Below are 26808 nucleotides of genomic sequence, written 5' to 3'. Positions count from 1 at the left end.
ATTGCTTACTACTCTCCCTGCAAAAGAATGGTTTTCGACCTTAGCTGGGCATAACAATCAACTGTGAAATTTTTAAAAGTCTACATACCAGGCCTGACATTTAAATGTGATTCTCTAGCAGTGGAACCTAGATATCAATATTAAAAAAGCTTCCCAAGAGGTTCCAATGTGCATCCAAGGTGAAGATGCCTGCAAAGCTCAAATAAGCTGCAGATTCTCTCATTTAGTAGTGAATGTACATAGAGCCTCAGCTTTGTACCAGATTCTTATTAGTTGCTAGAAATAGAAAAATAAATAAGATATGGTTGACAAAGGAATACAATCTAGTGGAGGAGATAGAAATAATAACAAATAATGTAATAGAAAGCATGAAGTGAAAAAGAGAAAACTGTTAGTCACTCAGTTGTGTCCAACTCTTTGCAACCCCTTGGACTGTAGTCTACTAGGCTCCTCTGTTATTGGAATTCTCCAGGCAAGAATATTGGAGTGGGTTGTTGTTGTACTGCTGTTCAGTCGCTCAGCCATGTCCTACTTTTTGAGACCCCACGGACTGCAGCACACCAGGCTTCTCTGTCCTTCACTATCTCCTGGAATTTGCTCAAACTCAGGTCCATTGAGTCAGTGATGTTATCTAACCATCCATCCATGCTGCCCGCTTCTTTGCCTTCAATCTTTCCCAGCGTCAGGGTCTTTTCCAATGAATCGGCTCTTTGCAGTGCAGTTCAGTTCAGTTGCTCAGTCTTGTCCAGCTCTTTGCAACCCCGTGAACTGCAGCACGCCAGGCTTCCCTGTCCATCACCAACTCCTGGAGCCTACTTAAACTCATTGCATCAGTCCGTTGCATCAGTGATGCCATTCAACCATCTCATCCTCTGTCGTCCCCTTCTCCTGCCTCCAATCTTTCCCAGCATCAGGGTCTTTTCCAATGAGTTGGTTCTTCACATCAGGTGGCCAAAGTATTGGAGTTTCAGCTTCAGCATCAGTCCTTCCCAATGAATATTCAGGGTTGATTTCCTTTAGGATTGACTTGTTTGGTCTCCTCCCTGTCCAGGGGACTCTCAAGAGACTTTTCCAGCACCACAATTTGAAGGCATCCGTTCTTTGGTACTCAGCCTTTTTTATGGTCCAACTCTCACATCTGTACATGACTACTGGAAAAACCATAGCTTTGACTATATGGACCTTTGTTGGCAAAGTGATGTCTCTGCTTTTTAATATCCTGTCTATGTTTGCTATAGCTTTTCTTCCAAGAAGTAAACATCTTTTAATTTCCTGGCTGTAGTGACTGTGCACATTGATTTTGGAGCCCAAGAGAATAGATTGTCACTATTTCCATTTTTTCCTCATCTATTTGCCATAAAGTGATGGAACTGATGCTATGAGCTTAATTTTTTGAAAATGTTGAGTTTTAAGCCAGCTTTTTCACTCTTCCTTTTCACCCTCATCAAGAAGCTCTTTAGTTCCTGCCATTAGAGTGATATCATCTGCTTATGATTTTGAATTATTGGAGTGTGTGGCCATTCCCTTCTCCAGGGGATCTTCCCAACCCAGGAATCGAACCTTGGTTTCCCGCATTGCAGGCAGATTCTTTACCATCTGAGCCACCAGCTGAGCCCATAATACAGGGCATATAGCATATTAAAATAGAGGTGTTTAGAGTGTTAATGGAAATACAGGTAGAAGAAGCAAATTAACTTTGCCTGAGGTTGAGGATATGGGTTAAAGTGGGAATGAAATGAGAAACGGTCAGGTTTTCGTAGAGAAAGTGATGAATTAAGCGTTTATCAGATAGAAAAAGAGAAAAGAGGAAGTTAAAGAAAAAAAGATTTTAAACATGCAAAGATGGGAAGAGATTGAATAAATGTTCAGGGATTGGTTGGAAAGCAAGATGCCTTTGAGGTATTTGTAGGTTTTGCAGCTGGCAAATCAGAGTCAGGTGATGAGGTGCCTTATAAACCACAGTCAGGAATATGGATGCTATCTTGCATGCTGTGATGTCGAAGGGTCAAATATATACAGGGACTATGTAGATCATCTGAAGAATGAAGCTGGTCAGGTGGAAAGAAGTTGATAGTGTTGGAGGCTTTAGTAATCTTGATAGCATGGAACTTGTTTGAAGGCATTTAAGTAGAAATTTTTAAAAATGTTTATTTAGGTTGAGCTAGGTCTTCATTGTAGCATGCATGTGGATTCTAGTTCCCTCACCAGGGACTGAACCTGAGCCCTTTGCATTGGGAGCACGGAGTCTTACCCACTAGACCACCAGGGAAGTCCCAAGAAATGTATTCTAAAGTTTAATTTAAGCTTAAAATAAGGGAACACTATTTAGGTCAAATCTGTCAAATTCAACTTTCAAGTGCCAGTTTGTTGTACCTTCAGTATAAGAGCCCTATTAGAATAGTAAAAAAAAAAAAAAACATTAGTAAGACTTTTGTACCAATTCTAAAGTAGTATTGCAGAAGTATAATTAAAAGTTGAGGTTGGGCTGGAGATGTGGAGATAAGAACATAGTGGAAAGATCACTGTAGTAATCTTGGATAAGTGTTCCAGCAAGCCACCAATGCCTTCAAACAGGGTGGCTTAACTGTTTGGTTACTCAGTCCCTTTACTGTTAAGCTGCCAGCATTGATCCATACCCTCTGCCCAGCTCTGTTTATCATGTTGCTATATGTACCCCACCACCCATCTCCATGTCTTTGTCCTGTTCTGTTTCTCTCTGTGTTAAACACGGTTTTGTTTCTCCGTTGGTTCATATCCTTAGATGAACACTGATGTTTCATGGAAACTTTCTTCTGTTTCATCTGTAACTTAGAATTTCTGCATCTGGCTGCTGCTCCCAGCATCTCAGGTTGGAAAGACCTATATTTCAGTCTTGTTTCTGCCAGAGCTTTTGATGAGTTTTTTTTAACTTTTCCAGAATATGGTTGTGGCGGTTTAGTTGCACAGTCATGTCCAACTCTTTGCTACCCCATGGACTGTAGCTCACCAGGCTTCTCTGTCCATGGGATTTCTCAGGCAAGCATACTAGAGTGGGTTGCCATTTCCTTCTCTGAGGGATCTTCCCAACGATGAAACCCACATCTCCTGCATTGTAGGCAGTCTTTTGCATTGCAGGCAGGTTCTTTACCATTGTGCCACTAGGGAAAAACCCAGTGTACCCTGGGCTTCTTGCCAGAATGTACTTGCCTATTTTTCAGTACTGTATTATATTCTTGAAGATAGTTGAGATGATTGATTATAAAATGATTTTGAAAATCATTAAGCATTGTTCATAAGATACAGATATGCAAGAGTAGTGTAAACCACAGATTTAAATTATTTTGGAAATATTATTTTTATGCTTATTTTCTCTAAAGTGATAATGTGTTGGAAATATAGTTTTAGATGAGAGATATATATGTGCTTTTTTAAAAAATAGTCTAAGTATTTTATTTTACTTGGTTTGTCCCAATGAATTTACTTTGTAAAGTATTTTTAGAAAAACATGTGGATGAAATATTAGTCATTTAAATTAGATCATGTCTATATTGTGCATCTACCATATTTGAATAATTTATAGAGCTTTATTGTTAGTGTAACCACTCCATGTAATCTAAAGCAGGTGACATTTTTGTTCTTTTAAAGGTGCTAAAACTAAATTTTATTGACTTAAGATAAATTTTACTTAATCTTTCCTGTTTGGCAGGCAACCAGATAAACTGGTGGTAGTTTGGACAAGAAGAAGCCGAAGGAAGTCTTCCAAGGTTTGTCTGTTTTCTAAATTTCTTACCCAAATGTTGAATGTAACTTTTGATCTAATTATTAAGCTGGCCCCAGTGAAGAATATTTTTAAATATTTTTTGATATTTTGGGTTATTCTTATAATTTGCTTTACTAAAATGATTGATTAGGTACTGTATGTAATCTTGGTATTATAGTTCTAAACAGGAGCCAGATACCTGAGTTTTGATTTTGGATTTGGTGGCCTTAAATAACATAATAGTTATTTAACATCTCTGTGCTAGAATATCATGAACTAATGAGTAAATAAAGATCACTTAAAAATTATATCTAGAATTACTTTATTCAGCTTCTAAGAAGATGGAGTTAGGGCACACATAATTAATGATGAGTTATCTGAGTCCATTTGCTAGGTTACAGAAGAGAAGGGGTTGGGTTTTTCAGAAGTTTTAATCTTTTGTTCTTATGGCTTTGTGGGGGAGTGGAGCAGAATTTTTAAATGTTCAATAACAATTTTAGATATTTTTAAAATTCCAGTCTACAGACAAGTAAGATTGAGCATGTGTTTATAGGCACACAATAATTACAAGCATGTTTATTGACTGTTGGTTTCTATGTAAGTAGATTTATGTAAAGAAAAAATTCATTTATTTTACCTGAAATTAAATTTTAATTAAATTTCAGAATTAAAAAATTTGTGAATACTGGTAGTTAATTTTTTTCTTTGCTGAGTATTATTCTATCATGTGAATATATTGCAGTTTGATTATACATCTGTTGATGAAAGTATGGCTTGTTTCTAGTGAGTATTCTGAATATTCACTATTCTGACTAAATTTCTTTTAAACATTACTGTAAAAGTATTTCGGAGAAGGCGATGGCACCCCACTCCAGTACTCTTGCCTGGAATATCCCATGGATGGAGGAGCCCGGTGGGCTGCAGTCCATGGGGTCCTGAAGAGTCGGGCTCAACTGAGCGACTTCACTTTCACTTTTCACTTTCATGCATTGGAGAAGGAAATGGCAACCCACTCCAGTGTTCTTGTCTGGAGAATCCCAGGGACGGGGGAGCCTCGTGGGCTGCCGTCTATGGGGTTGCACAGAGTTGGACACAACTGAAGTGACTCAGCAGTAGCGGTAGCAGTACAAGTATTTTGGGGGACAAACATTTTCTCTTCCACAAATAACTAGGACTAGAATCACTGGGCAATAGGATAGGTACAGTTTTAACTTTCAGCGTACCCCCCCAGCAATAGAGGAAAGGTCCAGTTGCTTCACCTAATGAATAGCATCTTCTCCAAAGCATACATATGTAGTTTGGATACAGGGTATTTTGGATCTGTAATATTTTCTTATCTATTTACGCATGAGAAAGGATTCTGAAAATAGACTTAGGGTCTTCTATCAGTTTTTCTGAGTGGGTCTTAAGGTTTTATGGAAAGGAACAATATTAGGTCATCCAGTAAGTATGATAGTGGAACCTGACTATAACTATAAACATTAGACCCTAAATGTTTTTAGCTGTCAACAAAAAGTGATTTCCCTCTTGTAGTAACTAGATACTAATTGTTTTCTTAAAACATTATGAAACATAATGAAATGCTTTAGATTAAAAGTCAATTCAGAATATTCATAGTTGAAATTAAGTATACTTTTAATTTAATTGCATTTTTAAAGTCAGATAACTTTTAGGTCCAGATTCTTTTTTACATCATATTAAATTTTGATCAAATCTAAATGGTGAAATGCAAACATATGAGGTACAGGTTGATTTTTCTCAGAATGCAATATTTTCCAGAAGGAACTATTTCTTTTTTTTTTTTTTTTAATTAAACTTATTTATTTTAATTAGAGGCTAATTACTTTACAATATTGTATTGGTTTATTGGACTTATTTTCCAGTTGTGATGCTCCTAATATTTCAGATCCCTTCTGGATATTTTAGAATCATTGTATGTTTCCCTTGAAACATTATAGATGTACTTTTGAAAAGTTATGAGAACTCACAATGTATTAAGCATATTATTGTTGTTATTTAGTCACTCTAGTGATGTCCAGCTCTTTGAGACCCCATGGACTGTAGCCCCACAGGTTCCTCTGTCCATGAGATTTCCCAGGCAAGAGTACTAAAGTGGTTTGCCATTTCCTTCTCCAGGGGATCTTCCTGACCCAGGGATCAAACTCGAGTCTCCTGCATTGCAGGTGGATTCTTTACCATTGAGCCATCAGGGAAGCCCATATGCTATAATAAGCTTACAGGATTCCCTGATGGCTCAGTGGTAAAGAATCTGCCTGAAATTTACATAATATACATTCATGTATGTGTGAAATGCTGTTTTTATACATTGTATACAACAGCTGAATAAGGATGTAAAAAGCAGTTCCAGAAGCTATAAAAGAAATGATTATGATATTATGTGAAAATTAAACAAATTACTTTTTAGAAAAACTTTGAGGAGCTTGAGATCCATGGCATTTTGGAATTCTTAAAAAAAAAAAAAAAAAGCTAGCTTGTCCCTAGCTATTGTTTTTTAAAATTAACTATCAGTTATATTAAATCCAAAGAGTAGAACCATTGTTTTCATTTGAAACACTCTTCTGTTTCTGACATTTTTCCTTTGAAATACACATTAAAAAAAAGTGAAGTCGCTCAGTCGTGTCCGGCTCTTTGCGACCCCATGGGCAGTAGCCTGTACCAGGCTCCTCCATCCATGGGATTTTCTAGGCAAGAGTAGTGGAGTGGGTTGCCATTTCCTTCTCCAGGGAATCTTCCCGACCCAGGGATCGAACCCAGGTCTCCCGCATTGTAGACAGACACTTTACCATCTGAGCCACCATGGAAGTCCTGAAATACACATTATTTGCTGCTAAGTCCCATTGAAATCACTTACAGGGAAAATAGATCTCTACAACCATTGGGCAGAAGATAGTCTGGTTTTTACTTTTAGGTTTGTTTCTGGAAAGAGTTTAAACTACACAGTAATTCATTCTCTTTGGTCTTGTGTATAGCTTAATATTTATCTTGCCTGTTTCTGAATATATCTACCTTTTAAAAATTATTTTATTGAAGTATGGTTGGTTATCTACCTTTTTTATATTGGTGGATTGAAACTTATAACTGATACCCAGATAACAGATTAGACAGAAAAATGATAAGGCACATTGCCTTATTTGATATAAAGTTTAGTTCTCAGTGTTTTGCTCACTTTCTTTGGATACATGTCTATTTTTGTAATTAAATATAAAAGAACCCATTGCAGAATCATTTTTTATTGAGAGAATAATTACAAAATAATTACCATGGGTAATTATCACAATAGGCAGTTTTCCTACCTCTTATCTTCAAGTCATGGCATTTATAGCAAATATATTTTTGGGCAGCAGTTGAGTTGTATATGCTTAAATAAATTATTTTTCAGTATAGTGTTGGACAAAGGAAGCAGGAAAATTGTAATAGACAAGAAAAGTTATGGCAGAGTAGTCTGTTGCCTTAAACCTAGTTTTCAAACTAGGAATTTAAAGTCACAGAGATGGGAGAATTCCAAAGGGAAAGAAGAGCTTGAAAGTCCTCACCAGCTTTTGGATGGCATTATCACTTCTACTTCCTTGCTATAAGCTGTATTTTTGTTGTTGTTGTTTTAAACTTTTTATTTTGTATTGAAGTATGGCTGATTAACAACATTATGATAGTTTCAAGTGGACAGCAAAGGGACTTAGTCATACGTATACATGTATCCATTCTCTCCCAAACTCCCTTCCCATCAAGACTGCCATGTAACACTGAACAAAGTTCCCTGTGCTATATATATTAAGTCCTTGTTGGCTATGCATTTTTAATATAGCAGTGTGCACCTGTATAGCCTTTAACATTATGCTGTGGTATCATGAAGGGATGGGTGTAGTGGTGGCTCTTTGACTAAGACCATGATGTGGGCAGCTCTAAGACAGCTTTACATGTGACATCCTAAACGTATGCGTAGATGAAGTTTTATAAATTGAAAATCATCAATTTAAAAACTAAATGATAGTTATATTTATTCAGTGAAAAATTTCAGAAGTAACAAGTGAATATTTAGTTCCATATTAGGTTTTTTAGTTACATATCTGTATTTAGTTCCATATTAGGTTTAGGTCTTTTACATAAGGTATGATATGAAATAATTTGAAAATAAGACATCTTATAGAGTCGGTACTCAAAATTGATAAATGTTACCTTTTCCCTAGGTCTGCCTTTGCTAAAGGATCTCTGATATGATTAAAAGGTGAAGCAATTTATATGAGTGGAAGTGAATATGGCTTCATCCTTTCTACCATTAACTGTACTAGGATGATGGCAAATAATGAAATAGCCTGCCTTTCTGGACTATATTAAGGAGCTAAATAGCTGTATGTGTTTTATACTGAATTATTTTCTAGGGAAATCTTTTCTATTACTCTGATCAAAAACTGATCAGGATTCCTGTAGTGCTGATGATTGCCAACATGAGGTACTTTTTAAAAATAAAGTTCCTAAGAACCTAAAGTACTGTCTCCATGGATCTGTACAATTAGGTGTTTAGTACCACAGCTGTTTTTAGTTGCCTGTGTTAGACTTTTCATTCTTTTTCTAATACATAATAATTAGCTGACATTATGAAGCTGACATTATCAGATACTAAGCTGGACTAATTGATATTGTTACTGTGTCTTAACATAGCTAGTTTGTATAGTCACTACAAAGACCATCAGAAAGCCAGAGCTGACTTAGGTGGACCTTTTCTCTCACTGGGGAGAGTTGCTGGATAGAAAGGCGGCATACCAGCAACTTGGGAACTAGCACCCTTCTATCTCTTTTTATTTAAAAAAAAGAAAAAAGATTTTAGTTTGTTAAGCAGATAGTAGTTTTGTTTGTTCAGCAGTCTAATTACCATTTCCTGATCCTAGACTGAGAATTGAAAGAGATCATTTAGAGGACCAGCATTAGGTAATTACTTAATATCACTGTCTTCTAATTCTACCCAGTTGTTTGTTGGTCTCCACATTCCCTGCTTCTCACACTTTTGATCTCTTTCTCATGCATATAAATGTTAAGACCTTAGGGATTGAAGACTATTTTCTTGACTACTGTGTGAATCAGAAATAGAGCTGGCTGTAATGTTGGTTGGGTGAAGAACCCTGAACTTGAAAATCATGGAGCTGGTTCTCCTACAGATTGTTATTATGGGTTCAGGCAAGCCATTTACTCTTTATTGCTTCAGTTTCATTATCTGTACCTGATTAGATTTCCTAAGGATATTTTCAGGTCTAAAATTCTTTGATGGTACTTTTTAAAATTCAGAATTGTTCAAATACTATCTTTTCTATTGTCGCTAATAAGAAAAATTCAATTATTATAGTCTTTTTCAATGTATGGGGAGACTATGAAAATATAATTATGGGAAGTTTGAAGAGACTAGAGAAATAGCTTGATCTGTTGTTAGAGTACATGAGAATTACAGTTGTCACAAATCTTCAGAATTAAGTATGTAGACTATATAGAGAGGAGTTCTAATTAGAGATTATCTAAGATGGCAGCAATTTACTTTTCAAAATTCAGATTGTTTACTCTGTGGGGTTGTTTTCTAGGACTGTCAACAGGCATAGAAATAAGGCAGGGGAATAGAAGAATCTCTGGAGACGTTTTTTAATCAACAAAACTCCGTTCTTTACCACTGGCTGTGGTGTGCTAAGTCTCTATTTTTTATTAAGTATAGTTGACTTACAATATTCTGCTGGTGTTTTAACCAACAAGGTATGATAAGATTTACATGGACGTACGTTTCTGTGATCTTGATCACTTCTCAGTTCCACTTCCTGGATTCAAATCCAGTTTCTGCCACTTGCTTGCTGTGTGGTCTTGGTCAAGTCTGTGTCTCAGTGTCCTCAGATATCCTCTCAGGTGTGTTAAACCTGCTCCCTGACATGCGTCTGCACTCAAGTACTCTAACTTCTTTTCTATTATTACTGAAGAATGATCTGTGCTCCCAGCACAAGCCAGTCTGTCTCCTTTCATACTGTTAAAGACATGACTCTAGCAATTATTTCTCTTCTGCATCATTAAAATTTCCCTTTCAACTGAGTGTTTCCCATCACCCTAAAAATATTTCTGTCTTAAAAAATTCTGGCCTGACAATATTTCTCAGACTAGCACTAACCTATTTCTCTCTTTCTCTTTCAGCAAAATAGCCCAGAGAAGTTGAATGTGCTTGCTAGCTTCAGTGTCTATCTTCCTATTCTTTCTTGAACCCATGCTGATCCAGTCAGGTGTTTACCTACCCTCACCACTCCACTGAAACAGCTCTTGTGAAGTCAGTAATGGCTTTGGCTTTGTTAAATCCAGGGATCATTTTCCAGACCTCATCCTCTTGACCTGTTACCAAGATTTGGCACAGATAATTGTTCATGTCTCCTTAAAATATTTTCTCCACTAGACTTTCAGAATAACCACTTGCCTCTGGTTTTCTTTCTATTTACTGACCTTTCTTTACTGATTCCTCCACATTTCCTGGACCTGTTATTGTTGTGCTCCAAAGTTCAGTTCTTGAACCTTTATTTTCTCCCTCTCTCTCTGTTTCCCTTCCTCCCTCCTGTCACTCCCTTGGGATTACATCCACCCTTAAGCTTTAAGTATCACCTGTATGCTGATGATTCCCAAATTTATAACTCCAGGCAGGTATATCCAGCTGCCTAGTTAAACAGCTACACTTGAATATCTAATAGACACCTTAGATTTAATGTGTATAAAATCACGTTTCTAATCTGATTTTCCAAACCTGATCCTTCTGCAGTTTTATCTGTTAATAGCAATTCCTATTTTGTACTTGCTCAAGGGCAAAAGCCATACAGTCATCCTTGGCTACTTTCTTTCATACAGTCAGACAGAAAATCTTATTGATTCTGTCTTAAAAATAAAAAAATAAATAAAAATAAATCTGATCATTTCATACCACTTTTATACCACCCTAAGCCAATTTACCATCAACTCTCCTTGGGATTATTGCATAGCTTCTTTATTGTCTCCCTGTTTCCTCTCTTACACCTGGTTGTTGTTGTTCAGTCACTCAGTCATGTCCAGCTCTTTGCGACCCCATGGACTGCAGCACGCCAGGCTCCCCTGTCCTTCACTGTTTCTCCTGGAGTTTGCGCAAACATCTGGAGTCTATTCTGAATAGATTTGCTAGAGCTAAAAAAATGCAACTTGGATCATCATTCTTCTGTTAAAATCCTCCAGTGGCTTCTCATCTCTCTCAAATTACAAGCCAGAATCTTTGGATGGCCTGCTCGAACCTTGTATGACTGGACCCTCCATGATTTCCCTAGTCTTGTCTTCTGCTGCTCTTCTCTTTAACCACTCTGCCCCAGTCACACTGGCCTTGTTGTTATCTGACTGCTTCAGCACCTTTCCAGTTGCTGGTCCATCTCCCTAGAAAACTCTTCCCATGTTTAAATGATCTGATTCGCCTCCTGTGCTCTGTTCTTGTCACCTTCTCAAGGCTACTTTTCTCTGATTTGTTGTTGTTAAATTGCTCAAGCTGTGTCCAACTCTTTGCAATCCCATGGACTGCAGCATGCTAGGCTTCTGTGTACTTCATTGTCTCCTGGAGTTTGCTCAGAGTCATGGAGTTGATGATGCCATCCAATATCTCATCCTCTGTCAACCCCTTCTCTTTCTGCTCTCAATCTTTCTTAGCATTGAGGTCTTTTCCAATTAGTTGGCTATTCGCATCAGGTGGCCAAAGTATTAGAGCTTCAGTTTCAGCATCAGTCCTTCCAATAAGTATTCAGGGTTGATTTCCTTTAAGATTGACTAGTTTGATCTCCTTGCTGTCCAAGGGACTCTCAAGAGTATTCTCCAGCACCACAGTTTGAAGGCATCAGTTCTTCGGCGCTCAGCCTTTTTTTATTGTCCAGCTCTCATATCCGTACATGACTACTGGAAAAACCATGAAGATGAAGAAGTGAAGTCGCTCAGTCGTGTCCGACTCTTTGCGACCCCATGGACTGTAGCCTACCAGGCTTCTCTGTCCATGGGATTTTCCAGACAAAAGTACTGGAGTGGATTGCCATTTCCCTCTCCAGGGGATCTTCCCACCCCAGGGATTGAACCTGGGTCTCCCGCATTGTAGACAGACGCTTTACGCTTTGACTAAATGGACCTTTGTAGGCAAAGTAATGTCTCTGCTTTTTAAAACACTGTCTAGGTTTGTCATTGCTTTTCTTTCAAGCAACAAGTGTGTTTTAATTTCATGGCTTCAGTCACTGTCCACAGTTATTTTGGAGTCCAAGAAAATAAAGTTTGTCACTATTTCTATTGTTTCCCCACCTGTTTGAATTTGCCTTTAAGTTCTGAAATCACAAAATAATTTTTAAAATATTTCTCCTGAGAAGATTTTTCTTAAATTTGAAATAGCTTTTGAAAATATGATGCTCTCATTTTTCTATTTTCATGTGTGTGTGTGTAGGAGAGGGTAAATGTTTGTTTACAGATAGTAATCTGTAGCTTACATGTGATATAACTGTCATGAGTAAGTGTTAGTTGCTCAGTTTTGTCCAACTATTTGCAACCCTGTGTACTGTAGCCCACCAGGCTCCTCTATCCATGGAATTCTCCAGGCAAGAATACTAGAGTAGGTGGCTATTTCCTCCTCTAGGAGATCTTGCTGACCAAGGGATTGAACCCAGGTCTCCTGCACTGCAGGCAGATTCTTTATCGTCTGAGCCACCAACTGTCATGGTCCAAGTTTGATGCTTGAAAAGTTCTATTTGACTAATCATTTTTGTTTTAGGGAAATAGATCTAATGGATAGTTAAATAGGGTCAATATATCTTTGCAAATTATTAATATTGCATTTTCTGTACTTCAAGTTGAAGACATTTTGTTTTTTTTGGTAGGCTCATAGCTGGCAGCCTGGAATAAAAAATCCTTACCGTGGTGTTGTTGTATGGCCTGTTCCTGAAAACATTGAAATCACTGTGACACTTTTTAAGGTAAGTTCCATTTTTATAGGTTATAGGATTTACTGTGCAGTCATTGTTATAAATGATGGAATATTTCAGTATTCACTGTTCGACACACTTGAGTCCTTAATGAGCAGTAAGAACCTTAATATGCATTATTTTTAGAGATGTAGCAATTTATAACAATACAAGGTATTTCATGGTGTATAAAGTCCAAATAATATGAGAGTCTTTTTGAACTTATTCCAGTTAAAATCAACTGGAACATTTCTTTTATTGCTTCCTACATTCTACCCACAGGAAAATTTAAAGTGCTTTTTCTGTGGAAAACTGAGGTTTGTGGAATTCTTGTCCTGGAGTCTCATTTTGTTAGCCTTGTTTGACTAAAAACTAGATGTGTTTTAAAATTGATATATGGTATTTTATTAAAGTTAATATAGGAAGGTAAATTTAAAATGGATTTTTGATAAATATTTTATTGATATTGATAGCTTATAAATACTATAGCTTAAAATAAAAATTCTGGTAATAAACTGAAAGTCCAGATCCAAAAAACATAGCTGTTCGTATATCTTACTTTTTTATATATGTTTTTTCTTGAATGTCTTCTCTATTTCTTAACGTTCTAAATAGTCCTCACACATATGAAAACTAAGCACTAGAATAATTACTTTCCCAACCAATTTCTTACCTACTCAAAAAAAAAAAAAAATGATGGGGACAAATATGTCTCAGCTTCAGCCTTCTTAGAAGTGGTGCATAGGAAACAAATGCTTTATTTCTTCTTTGAATCATTCCAATCATGTTGACTTTACTTTTGCAAAAGGATAGAATGAAGGAGGACATTTAGATGAGCATAATTTAGTAACATAAACTTGTGACAATCCACTAAATACTATAAGATATGACATCTAAGTAGAACAAATTTATATGGCTTCAAGTGTGAAATCACTGTGTAAAAAGGTACTTTTGATTTTGTATTTCAGTATATTAATTGATGTGCTCTGGAACTACTGAAGAGATCAATAGAACAAAGCAGTATAATGAATGTTAATGTACTAACCCATCAATGAGACACTACTTTCAAATGCTCTGTGTTTCATAGATATTCTATTTTATGAAAGATTCTTAACACTTTATGTGTGTTTTACAGTTGTAATACTATTGTTATTAACATTATAACATCACATGATTATGCATATCATTTATACACTGTTGGCCCAGGGAGAAATAAGGCATGAGGTTGTAGCTCCTCTTCCTTTTTTTTCAGGAAAGATCAGAATCATCCTATTACCCTTCAGTCAGCTATCGTAAAAGCCTGTTATTAATCCCCCACCCTTCCCCATCCATACCTCTTCTGTATGTGTTAGTCACTCAGTCGTGTCCAACTCTTTGTGAGTCCCTGGACTGTGGCCCACCAGGCTTCTCTGTCCATGGAATTCTCCAGGCAAGAATAATAGAGTGGGTTGCCATTTCTTCCTCCAGGGGATCTTCCTGATTCAGGACTCGAACCCAGGTATCCCGCATTGCAGGCAGATTCTTTACTTTTTGAGCTACCTTGGAAGCTCCTACCTCTCCTACTAAAGTGATGTAGTAAGTTTGGTAGTTAACAACAATACCTTTAGAGTACTATTTCATTTAATTCTCAAAGTAACCCTGAAGTTCTAGAATTGTTTCCATTGTACTGATAAGGAAACTAAGACTAAAGGGGAAGGTAACTTGCCCTGTCACACTGTGATTTAGCCCTGGGGTGTGGTTGTTGTGTGTTTGGTTTTGGGTTTGTTTTACATAGCATGGCCTATTCTGTAGTAAATACCACTCTGAATATAGATTACCACGGCAGAATCTGTGACATGCTTGAGGAAAACTTTTAAGTAATCTTCTGTGTTTTGATTTAGTCTGTTTTTATTGTTAAAGTAAATGAATGGACATAGTTACACAACTTTTATAAAAATGACGATAGACAACAAGGGGTTAGAAGAGAGCTGATAAATGGTTGACAGCTATGTGTTTGGGCAAAGGATATGCACTAACTGAGTGATTTTTGTGTTGAAAGTGGCTGTTGAAATGTATTACTTGGAGGATTAGGAGGTAAGTAGTTTTCAAGTACTAATGAGAATGTTCAGCAAATCCTATCACTGAACTTTTATGTCTTTTAAATGTTAGTCTGTAGGGAAATAAATACTCCCTCCTTCCCAGTTTGCTGTATTACACATTTCTCTTCAGTGAATATCTTTAAATATCTTTGTCTTCCTGGCTCCATATCTTCCCAGAGTTGTAATAGAAGAACCAAAAAGTAAACAAAACAAAATAGCTTTTCATTCTCTCATATTAATTTTTGATTCTTGTTTTTGAACAGCATTTTAAAATATTCAAGTGGAAAGCTTTTTCATATTTCCCCCTTTCTTTTACTTATATTAAAGTCTCACAATTTACTTAATCCTGAAATTTGCAAAATAGGAAAGAACTGCTCGTATTCACAGAGGTATGTTCATAGACAAAGTGCTTTTAAAAAAAGTTATCAAGAAGTTTCACTTTTCTATGGCTTAAGCAGAAATTAATTCTTTAGCCTGCACGCTTGATTTTGAAAGTTTAATTAGCTTGAAAATAGCTATTTCTGGTAAATGAAAAAAAGCCCCTTTTAGGGTTGAGAAGGGAAATGGCTCTTTAAGCTGTTTCACTTTTTCTCTTTAGTTCAATGGTGATAAAAGAGACACTAGAGGATAGAGAACAGGATGTAAAGAAGACTTAATTGATTCAAGGTGGGAGCAACTTTCATTACTAATGTTTTTGTTTAGTCAATAACATAATTAATGAGTTTTGTAGATATACCATTTTAAAGTAACTTGAAAATGAACATTATTGTTGCTCCTTTACATCTTTTTAGTGACTTTGCCTTATCAGATGTGACCCTTGGCCCCATTAAAATTATTCTGTTATGAGTAATATTTATCTGTGTTTCTAAAAAATGTTTTTATCAATTTTGAGAATTAATGTATATCATATATAAGGTGCAATTCAATATTTGTTAAGTTTCAAGGCATATCTTCATTAATTCATTAATCAAGTTTTCTTGAGAAACTACCATATTCCAGGTACTTTTCTAGGTCCCTAGGAACACAGAGATAAAACTGAACTAACAACATGGCTAAAAGTCAGACAGACCTAAAATTGGCACGTAATTTTAACACTTATTTGTGGGAAGTTACATCTTTTAGGTCTCAGTTTTCTGTTCTTTTAACTAGGAACAAAAAGGATACCTATTTCATAAGTAGTTGTGATGATTAAAACTCTTAACACAATGACTGAGGCAGAGTGTGTGCTTTGCAAACATTTTGTATTATCACTGATACCACTACTATTGGAGCTTCTCTGGTGGGTTAGACAGTAAAGAATCTGCCCACAATGCAGGAGACCTGGGTTCAGTCCCTGGATTGGGAAGATCCTCTGGAGGTGGAAATGGTAACCCACTCCAGTATTCTTGCCTGGAGAATTTCATGGACAGAGGTGCCTGGCGGGCTACAGTCCATGGGATCACAAAGAGTTGAACATGACTGAGCAACACACACACACACACACACACACACACACACACACACACACACACTACTATTAATTGTAAAAGTTGCACTAGAGCTAGGCTACATTCTTCAACAGTGGTGTGGGTGTGGGGCAAGCAGAAAGGGTAGTAATGTATCTTTTTCCTAAGCATTGTGTCACACTATTACTCGGTCTCTAAAGTAGCACTATTTGGGTCCTAAATCTCTCATGAAACAAATCCTTTAATCTTTATTTACAGTAGTCATTCTCCATAAACCTCCACAAACCTGGGCAGGGCCAGGCTGGGGAAATAAGTATCAAGTAGAGTCTTCTACCTCTTTTTCCTTTCTACCCTTTCCTGCCTGTCCCTGCCCATCACCACCAAATAAACTCCTTTTTGGCAGGTCTTTATAATATCTGTGTGGATTTACACTGTGTGGATTTGTCATAGTTGCCTTAAGACAGCTCAGAATCAGCTAGTCACCATATTTTTAAGGTAGAAAAATAAACAAAAATGAAGTAATGAAGGAATTTGAAATTTATCCCATAGGTTGTAGGGATCATTGAAAAACTCTTAGTTGGTACTTACATGGTCAGAACTGTGGTTTAGGAGAATTAATCTGTGTACAAGATTAATTGGAGAGCAGAGAGACTGAGAGTGCTGCGGTTACTTTTATCTTGAAATAGCCTAGGCACAAAGTGATGAGGACCCAAACACAGCTGTGGCAGTAGAAACTGAAGGTTAATAATAGACTATAGTGGAATCAGTCATGAATAAGGGGCTTCCCTATGAGAAGCATGTGGTCCATGAGACACAGTAGGGGAATAGCATTTATTTGCACATACTCTCACTGTCAGTACCTCCATCCCTCCCCCACCGCTAAAACATGAAGTTGAACTTGAATAAGTTAAATGCACTTACGACGCTACTCCACTGCTTTTCCTTTTATGTCTTAAAATCTGTTGCCTTTCACCTTTACTTATTTTAGTATCTGTGGAAATCCCACCTTGTCTAAATGCTTCCTCACTCGTAAAGCTTTTCCTGTTCCTTCCTCTAAGAAATGTATTGTCTTCTAATCTCTAGTAAAACCATGTATTTCATTCATCATCTATGTATTTAGATTAGTTGTGTTTGTCTTTGAAAGCAAGGACAACTGTGTTTGAATCCGTATAACGCCTCTGTAATTCCTTATATAGTAAGTAGCCAATAAATATTTGTCAAATACTTGGTTAAAGTCTGACTCATTTAGAAAAAAAGCTGCATTTGGTTGTAGGATCTGTTACCCTTTCTCAGGCCTCTGGTAATGGAGGGCAGATGAGGGTATCAACGTCAGATTTGTCATTTTGTGTAGGTTATGAAGTTCTTTGCAGTACTTTGAAATTCCAAATGTTTATAATATGTAACCTCTGCACCAAGAAAACCTTGCCTCAAGTAATGCTTTGAGTTCAGAATACTTACAGGTATAAAAATAAGGATATCAGTATCTTAATAAATGAGCCTGGTGGGCTACAGTCCACGGGGTCACAGAGTCAGACATGACTGACTGACTGAACACTGCACAAAAAGTGCTTTTTAATAGTTCACTCACCAAGTTATCTGTCCCCGGGTTTCTTTTTTAAATTAATTTTTATTGAGGTATAGATTATTTACAATGTTGTATTAGTTTCTGCTGTACAGCAAACTGAATCAGTCATACATACACGTGAAGTCACTCTTTCAGATTCTATTCCTATATAGACCATTACAGAGTATTGCCTAGAGCTACCTGTGCGTATTAGTTATCTATTTTATATATAGTGGTGTGTGTATGTCAGTCTCAATCTTCCAATTTATCCCTCCCTTCTTTTTCCCCTTGGTAAGCATAAGTTTGTTTTCTGTCTCTTTGATTCTATTTCTGTTTTGTAAATAGGTTCATTTGTACCACTTTTTAAAATTCCACGTATAACCTCTGTCATAAAATATTTTTATGGTTTCCTTTTGTCTTGTTTTATGCAATGATGGAAAATAATGATATGTATTAACCTAAGTAAGAGAATTTCTTAATAAAAATAATGTTTTAAATTTAGATAAATTATGAAAGTTTCTTAAAAGCAGACCATTCTGCCCCTTCCTTTTTTGTAAGTTGGTAAAAGCTAATATCAAGGCTGTTTGTGTATTTTCCTAATTGAATTGACTGGATTAAAAAAATGTATTTCAACTTTATATTTTACTTTTGTTACAGGATCCTCATGCAGAGGAATTTGAAGATAAAGAGTGGACATTTGTCATAGAAAATGTAAGCTAATTGTAAATTCTGTCACCTTTCATATTTTTAACTATATACATTACTAAGGGGCATTTTGGTGGCAGAAGAAATGTTGCTTTATAAAAAATTAGTGATTTGTAGCTTTTAGAATTTTTTAAGTGAAATAATAACCAGTAGAATTATTTGTGAACATTGAGTCAGCCAAAAATTTCCTTTAGGTTTTTCTGTAAGATGTTATGGAAAAACCCAAATGAACTTTTTGGCCAATATTTTTGTTAAAAACATAAAAGTAAAACTACTCATTGATACTGAATTATGTATATGCTCTATGTATTCTGTTGGGAGTTTGAGGGAAGGATTGTGTCTTATTCATCTTTTTATCTATTTAGCATCTGACATGGTGCTTCTGACATAACATAAATGCTCTTTTAAACATTTGTTGAATGAAATTATGAATGATCTTAGAAATATTTGAAAATAAACTATATGCTTTAACTCTTTGGGTTGAAGGATTCTCAAGTAGTACTTTAATAATCATTTTCAATTAGTTTGCATTTTATGATGGAGTCCCAGGTGACTTGTAGGAAGATATAGTTGTTTAATGAATGTTTATTAAATGGAGATTAGGGAAGACAGGCAATGAAACTATGTGTGGGTTCTGAAGTCTGAGAGACAGATTGCAAGCCCTAGATCTTCCATTTATAAGCTCTGATTATGATAAGTTTCTTAACTTCTCAGCAGTCAATTTATAGGGTTGTGATGATTAAATAATTTCAATGAATATTAGCTTTTATCATTGTCATTGACATCACTATCATGATCATTATTACAGTTGTAAAATATATTTGTAACAGTTTTATAACATGCTTTATAAAACAGCATGTTCTTCCTCTCTGTAAGTGATTTTGTTTTATATTTTAGTGGTAAAAGGAATCTTACACTTTTTTGAACAGTAGCTGGACCATTTTTAGACATAAAGATCTGGGGAGCTTGGGAGGGAGGTCATGTCCAAATACAGTGGAAGGAGTTCTGGTGGCTGGATGTCAAACTAGTGTCATTGTGTTAAAGGTTCACACGTGTTAACAATTCTGACTTTTCTGTAGTGATAGGTTTGAACACTGTAGTTGGAGTAACGTTGAGGTTTTGAAAACAGACAAACTTACATTTCTTGAAATTTGTTACAGCCTCAAAAATCTAGCTTTCATTAAAATCTTCTCCCCAATGGATGGTTTTAACGGTTTTCAATATTTATGGCTCTGTTATATAGCTATGTTAACTTGATGTACTAAAGAATTAGCCTGTTAATTTCGGGTTGTAAGTAATAGTAGATGTAAACAATAACTTTATATTTGTTTAGAAAGGTGTTCTTATCATACATCTGATTAATCTTAGAATAGAGGCACAGTAGTTCTAAATTTCTGAGAAATAGATTATAAGCTGTTACTGAAAGACACAACTATTAAAAAAAGCTATATGCCACAGATTAGGTTTGGATGCAAAGTACATTCAAATCTATAGAATTTTAGGAAAAATCTTTTAAGTTCTGTATTATATATTTTATAAAAATATTTTAAAAATCAATGGAGAAATACTGGGCTTCCCTGGTAGCTCAGCTGGTGAAGAATCTGCCTGCAATGCAGGAGACCCCAGTTCGACTCCTGGGTCGGGAAGATCCCCAGGAGAAGGGATAGGCTACCCACAGTATTCTTGGACTTTCCTGGTGGCTCAGATGGTAAAGAATCTGCCTGTAATGCAGGAGATCAAGGTTCAATCTCTGGGTTGGGAAGATCCCCTGGAGGAGGGCTTGGCAACCCACATCAATATTCTTGCCTAGAGAATCCTTATGGGCAGAGGAGCCTGGCAGGCTACAAACCCTGGGATCACAAAGAGTTGGACACAACTGAGCGACTAAGTACAGCACAGAAAAATACTAAAATTAAGACAGTGAGATTTAAATGGATCATGAGATAAAAAGTTATATTTTGAATCATCCTTTCCATATTGGAGTATATGTTTCTCAAGTTGAAGAGTATATTTATATCCATTTTATGAAAAATATATATAAGCTCAGAAGCTTATTTAGCTGATTTGCCTATTTATTGCTAAAGTGATTGAAGAGGGGATGGCCATAGTAGGAAAATGGAAAATAAAATACATTAGCATTTCTTCTCTCCTAGTGTTTATTGCTAAATTAGATTCATAAAAATCTAATAAAAATAATATAGGTGACTTTTAACTATTATTCATATTGTTTAAAAACTTTATAAAACCATTATTTTAATTGAACTGTTTACTGGAGATTAAATTTTCCTGTGTCATCAGAAAATTTTGGAGACCTTACTCTGAGTTATGTTGTGGAGAGAACACTGCATTTGTAGAGTTTTCCAGGCATCATTATGCTTTTTAATAGATGAAAGATTTTCTGACTTCTTGTCATTCTGCCTCCTTATTTGAAAAAAATGCATTTTCCTTTCTCCCATATCCTAGTGTAGAGAAGACATGAACTTTGGATTGGTTAGAATTGTGTATAAATCCTGATGTGCCTTCAAAGCTGGTGACCTTGAGATTATTTTCCAGGGCTTAATTTCTTCATCTATAAAATGAAAGGTTTCTACTAAATCATCTCATAGGGATTTTCTAGGTCCATAACTTTGTTTCCGTAAATAGGAATATTTTTATAAACTTTTTTGAATATTATCTCTTTATAGATCAAATTTTTTTGTTTTCAAGTTCATGGGGAATGAAATATTTAAAAGTTATCTAGCATGTCATTTTGGAATCAGTTAATAACTCCCTAATTTATATCTTTCTTTAAAAGTCAATATTGGCATATATATTCAGTATTTTCTGTATGTTTTTATTTCTGGAATGAATTGGGAGTTTTTTGCAAGTTTCCTATTCTGAACTTTTTTAGCACAACAGTTCTTTCCCCCTACTCTTGTTGCTATAATAGTCATTTCCTATGCCATATTAGAAAGAAAGAAAGAAAATTGAATTGTGGTTTCAACTCCCTTTTATGCAAAAGAAGATACTGGCTTTTCTAGTAGAAACCTAATTTCTCAGCTGTAGGTATTAAAAAAACAAAAAACAAAAATCACCATATTTAAAGAGATGGTCAAAATTTAGGGGACTCTAGGTGCTGAAGAGCTAATGTGAAGTTAAGTAAAATTATTCAGCATGTGGGAGGAACACACAATTCCTCAGTTATTAATCATGGTGACAGCAAAAATAATGATGACTGCTAGGAACCTAGTGCAAGAAATAACAAATAGTTTATTAGATGAATTCATGATTTTTTTTATTATTAACTTTTACCTGTTTTTACAGGTTTTTTTTTTTAAGAGACATTTATGGGATTTGACCTATTTGACTAGCATAATGTATATTTTTTAAAAGTTTAAACAGAAAAAGGTAAATATTAAATGTATCCATTATTTACTTTCATAGGTTAAAGTTACCAGACTTCTTAAGTATGGTGAAATTGTTTTACTCTTAATTCACGGGAAAAAGCATGAATGCTCATGTTGTGACTAAACTCTTTTAAAATGCATCAACTTAACGGAGAACATAACTAATTTACATACTTTAAATTAAGACAGCCATCATAAATAATGAACTATTTAATGTGAAAGAATGAGTTTATATAATTAAACCTAAAACAAAACAAAAGAAAGTGGTATATTCTCACCTAGAAGATAGACTAGAATTGGGCATGTGTGTTATGTTCTGGAAAAACCTAGGTCCGTTTTCTGAGGTGCTAACAGGGCTCTTGCTTAGCTAAGTAAATTTAATAGGGGAGAAGTTCTATTCCATTTATTTCTGTATCCTCTAAAATTTTTATTATATAACACCTTCTGTGCAGTAGGTGCTCCATTTATGTTTGGTGAAGGAGTGAGTAAATGAATGATCTAGTCAAATTCAGTATCCTTAAAGGAGTATTCTTTTTAAGAGAGGAATTACAGTAGCATCCATTAACTATATTGAAGAAAAATTTAAAAAGTAGACTCTAGTGACAGTGAGATAGTATATGAAGGATCCATATGTCATTACAGTAGAAACTCTTCTCATCAATCTCTACTTAATTTACATGGATTACCTCATACTTTCCATTCGATCCATAAGACATCCTGGTTTTAATCCCACATGTGTCAACATGGTTAGTGGGCTACTCTCTGACATACTTCTACACACTCCTCTCCCAAGTGAGTTGTAAGTTGTTTTTGACCCTTTACAAGACCTCTTATGATACTGGCCTGTTGTTGTAATTATATAATTTAATTAGATATTTCCTCGGCCGGTGACGGAGAAGGCAATGGCACCGCACTCCAGTACTCTTGCCTGGAAAATCCCATGGACGGAGGGGCCTGGAGGGCTGCAGTCCATGGGGTCGCTAGGAGTCGGACACGACTGAGCAACTTCACTTTATTTTTTCACTTTCATGCATTGGAGAAGGAAATGGCAACCCACTCCAGTGTTCTTGCCTGGAGAATCCCAGGGACGGGGAGCCTGGTGGGCTGCTGTCTATGGGGTCGCACAGAGTCGGACACGACTGAAGCGACTTAGCAGCAGCAGCAGCAGGCCAGTGAACTATCAGTTTGAGGAATTATTTCATGAAAACTGTTAAAATGCTTTAGAAAGAGTTGATAGAAGTGAGTTGTTAAAAACTGCTGTCAAATCTGGTGTGGAAATGCAACTGTAAAAAATTGGGGAAAAATTTACGAAAATCTGAAAGGATTTTTGCATTCAGATATTTCTCTCTTGTTATTATATATTGCTTTCATTTAAAGATGACTGAATTGCTTATATGTAGAATCTAGAAAAATGATACAGATGAGCTCATTTGGAAAGCAGAAATAGAGACACAGATGTAGAGAACAAACTTATGGCTACCAAGGGGGGAAGAGGGAGGTGGGATGAATTGGGAATTGGGATTGACAAATATATACTATTGATACTATATATAAAATAGATAACTAAGGAGAACCTGAATGGTATGGACGTAACAGAAGCAGAAGATATTAAGAGATGGCAAAAATACACAGAAGAACTATACAAAAAGATCTTAATGACCCAGATAACCATGATGGTGTGATCACTCACCTAGAGCCAGACATCCTGGAGTGTGAAGTCAAGTGGACCTTAGAAAGCATCACTAAGAACAAAGCTAGTGAAGGAGATGGAATTCCAGATGAGCTATTTCAGATCCTAAAACATGATGCTGTGAAAGTGCTGCACTCAATATGCCAGCATATTTGGAAAACTCAGCAGTGGCCACAGGACTGGAAAAGATCAGTTTTCATTCCAATCCCAAAGAAAAGCAATGCCAAAGAATGTTCAAACTACCACACAGTTGCACTCATTTCACATGCTAACAAAGTAATGCTCAAAATCCTTCAAGCTAGGCTTCAACAGTGTGTGAACCAAGAACTTCCAGATGTTCAAGCTGGATTTAGAAAAGGCAGAGGAGCCAGAAATCAAATTGCCAATATCCACTGGATCATAGAAAAAGCAAGGAAACGCCAGAAAAACATCTACTTTGCTTCATTGACTATGCTAAAGCCTTTGACTGTATGGATCACAACAAACTGGAAAATTCTCCAAGAGATGGGAATACCAGACCACCTTACCTGCCTTCTGAGAAACCTGTATGGAGGTCAAGAAGCAACAGTTAGAACCAGATCCGAAACAATGGACTGGTTCCAGTTTGGGAAGGAAGTACATCAAGGCTGTATATTGTCACCCTGCTTATTTAACTTGTATGCAGAGTACATCGTGCAAAATGCCGGGCTGGAGTCAAGATTGCGGGGCTGGAATCAGGCCGAAATCAAGATTGCTGGGAGAAGTATCAATAACCTCAGATATGCAGATGACACCACTCTTATGGCAGAAAGAAGAGAGGAATTAAAAAGCCTCTTGATGAAGGTGAAAGAAGAGAGTGAAAAAGGTGGCTTAAAACTGAACATTCAAAAAGTGAAGATCATGGCATCCGGTCCCATCACTTCATGGCAAATAGATGCGGAAACAATGGAAACCGTAACAGACTTTATTTTCTTGGGCTCCAAAATCACTGTAGATGGTGACTGCAGCCATGAAATTAAAAAACGCTTGCTGCTTGGAAGAAAAGCAATGACAAAACTAGACAGCATTTTAAAAAGCAAGGACATTACTTTGCCAACAAAGGTCCGTCTAGTCAAAGCTATGGATTTCCAGTAGTCATGTATGGATGTGAGAGCTGGGTAATAAAAACGACCAAGCACTGAAGAATGGATGCCTTTGAATTGTGGTGCTGGAAGAAGACTCTTGAGAGTGCCTTAGACTGCAAGGAGATCAAACCAGTCAATCCTAAAGGAAATCAGTCCTGAATATTCATTGGAAGGACTGATGCTGAAGCTGAAACTCCAATATTTTGGCCACCTGATGCGAAGAGCTGACTCATCTGAGAAGACCTTGATGCTGGGAAAGATTGAAGGCGGGAGGAGAAGGGGATGACAGAGGATGAGATGGTTGGATGGCATCACCGACTCGATGGACATGAGTTTCAGTAAACTCTGGGAGATGGTGAAGGACAGGGAGGCCCGGAGTGTTGTAGTCCACGGGGTCGCAAAGAGTTGGACATGACTGAGACACTGAACAATAGCAACAAGGAGAACCTGCTCTGTAATGCAGGGATCTCTACTCAGTGCTCTGTGGTGACCTAATTGGGAAGGAAATCCAAAAAGAGTGTATGTATGTATATGTATAGCTGATTCAATTTGCTGTACAGCAGAAACTAGCAACATTGTAAAGCAACTATACTCTAACAAAAATTATTTAAAATAAGTGATTGAAAATATACTAATGATACATTATAACTGTTGATTATATGAGAAGATGGATGATCAACAAAGTTATACTCTAAGACTGGTGAATGAAACACATAAATATATATTAAACAAAATTAAATGTTTGTGTATCAATATTCATAACTTTCCCCTTTAATTGACCAACTCTCTGTGACATTCAGATCATTTAAGAGATATTCTACAATAAATATATACTAAGTCATTCTCATGAGATCTCTGTATACTCATCTATATGATTAAAAAATTGTTCTTAGAAATTTTCTTTTAAATCTAAATTCATGGTAAGTAGACATTACATTTTTCAGGCAGTAGCAGTTCACTATTTGAGCCGGTGAGGTCCTGCCCACCGCCAGGTGTTGGCAGCTCTCATCCCTCAGCCCCCACCCACCTGCCAGCCTGACCTGGAGACGCCTGCAGGGAGTCCTGTCGGTCAGGTGCACCGTCCCGTCCCACCTGGGTGATGTCACTGTCACTTCCTGACTCTGCCCTGGAGCGTCCCCTCCGGAAAGCAGGGGTCGTGATGGCTCTGTGGGCCGGTGGAGCTCCTGTGAGGAGGAGGAGAGAGACTGGGGCGGACAGAGGCAGGGGTGAGGCTTGGAAGATTCTCTAAAGACACCAGAACATCAGGAATGTTTCTCGTTGGAATTTCTGGGAGACCTGGGTTCAATCCCTGGGTTGGGAAGATCCCCTGGAGAAGGGAATGGCTACTCACTCTAGTATTCTGGCCTGGAGAATTCCACAGACTGTGTAGTCCATGGGGTTGCCAAGAGTTGGACATGACTGAGTGACTTTCACTTTCACTACAATATATCTGAAGCTTTCAAATAAATGAGCCAGAATTCATTCATTCATTCAGTAGCAGTTAATTCACTGAGTATGTATTTTGTGCTGGACACTGTTCTAGGTGCTGGAAATAGAGTGGTATATAAAGCAAAAACAAATCTCTTCCTCATGGAGTTTCTGTTTGTGTGTGAGAGAGAAAGAATAAAATTAATGCATGTAAAATATATACTGTGTTAGATAATATAAATATGTAATGTGTGTTAAATATATGTTAACATATGTGGTATGTTAAATAAGTGCTAAGAAGAAAAAGCAAGGAACAATACAGATTCTACTGTTATGGTTCCATAGAGATAAGAAGCTTTATTATTTCTTGTAACGCCTCCAAAAGAGAGTTCAGGTGTACTTGTCAAGTTAGTTTAAAAGGTATTTTAATAAGAGTCTATTAAATCAGTATATTAAGGTTTGAGAAAGTTGAAAAATAACATTGTGGCGCCATATAAACCTTTTCCTAGATTATAGCTCCCCTCAGTGGTGGATGAGGAAATTGACTCTGTTCTAAGAGAAACAGTTGTGTTCATGTAGCAGCAGCAGGGACCTGTTACAATATTGTGCTCTGCTTTATGTTTTAAATATGTTTCCCTTATCACATACAGAAGACCTAGTGAATTTCAAAGGACTAACAGTCTGTCTTTTTCTCT

The 26808-nt window shown here is 36.5% G+C and overlaps 1 protein-coding gene across 5 annotated transcripts in view; it reads left to right on the top strand.

Annotated features, from left to right (window-relative positions):
* EHBP1 (EH domain binding protein 1) overlaps positions 1–26808 on the top strand; it is a 355495-nt gene that overhangs the window by 54245 nt on the left and 274442 nt on the right. For all 5 annotated transcript variants that reach the window (XM_070379386.1, XM_070379385.1, XM_070379384.1 and 2 more), the window contains exons 3-5: positions 3686–3743; positions 12631–12726; positions 18459–18512. In XM_070379386.1, coding sequence (XP_070235487.1) covers positions 3686–3743; positions 12631–12726; positions 18459–18512 — 208 coding nt within the window. The remainder of the gene's footprint in view (positions 1–3685; positions 3744–12630; positions 12727–18458; positions 18513–26808) is intronic.

This window comes from Bos mutus, chromosome 11 (genome assembly GCF_027580195.1).
Source record: "Bos mutus isolate GX-2022 chromosome 11, NWIPB_WYAK_1.1, whole genome shotgun sequence".
Taxonomy (NCBI): Eukaryota; Metazoa; Chordata; class Mammalia; order Artiodactyla; family Bovidae; genus Bos; species Bos mutus.
This window is presented reverse-complemented; position numbering and strand designations above follow the sequence as displayed.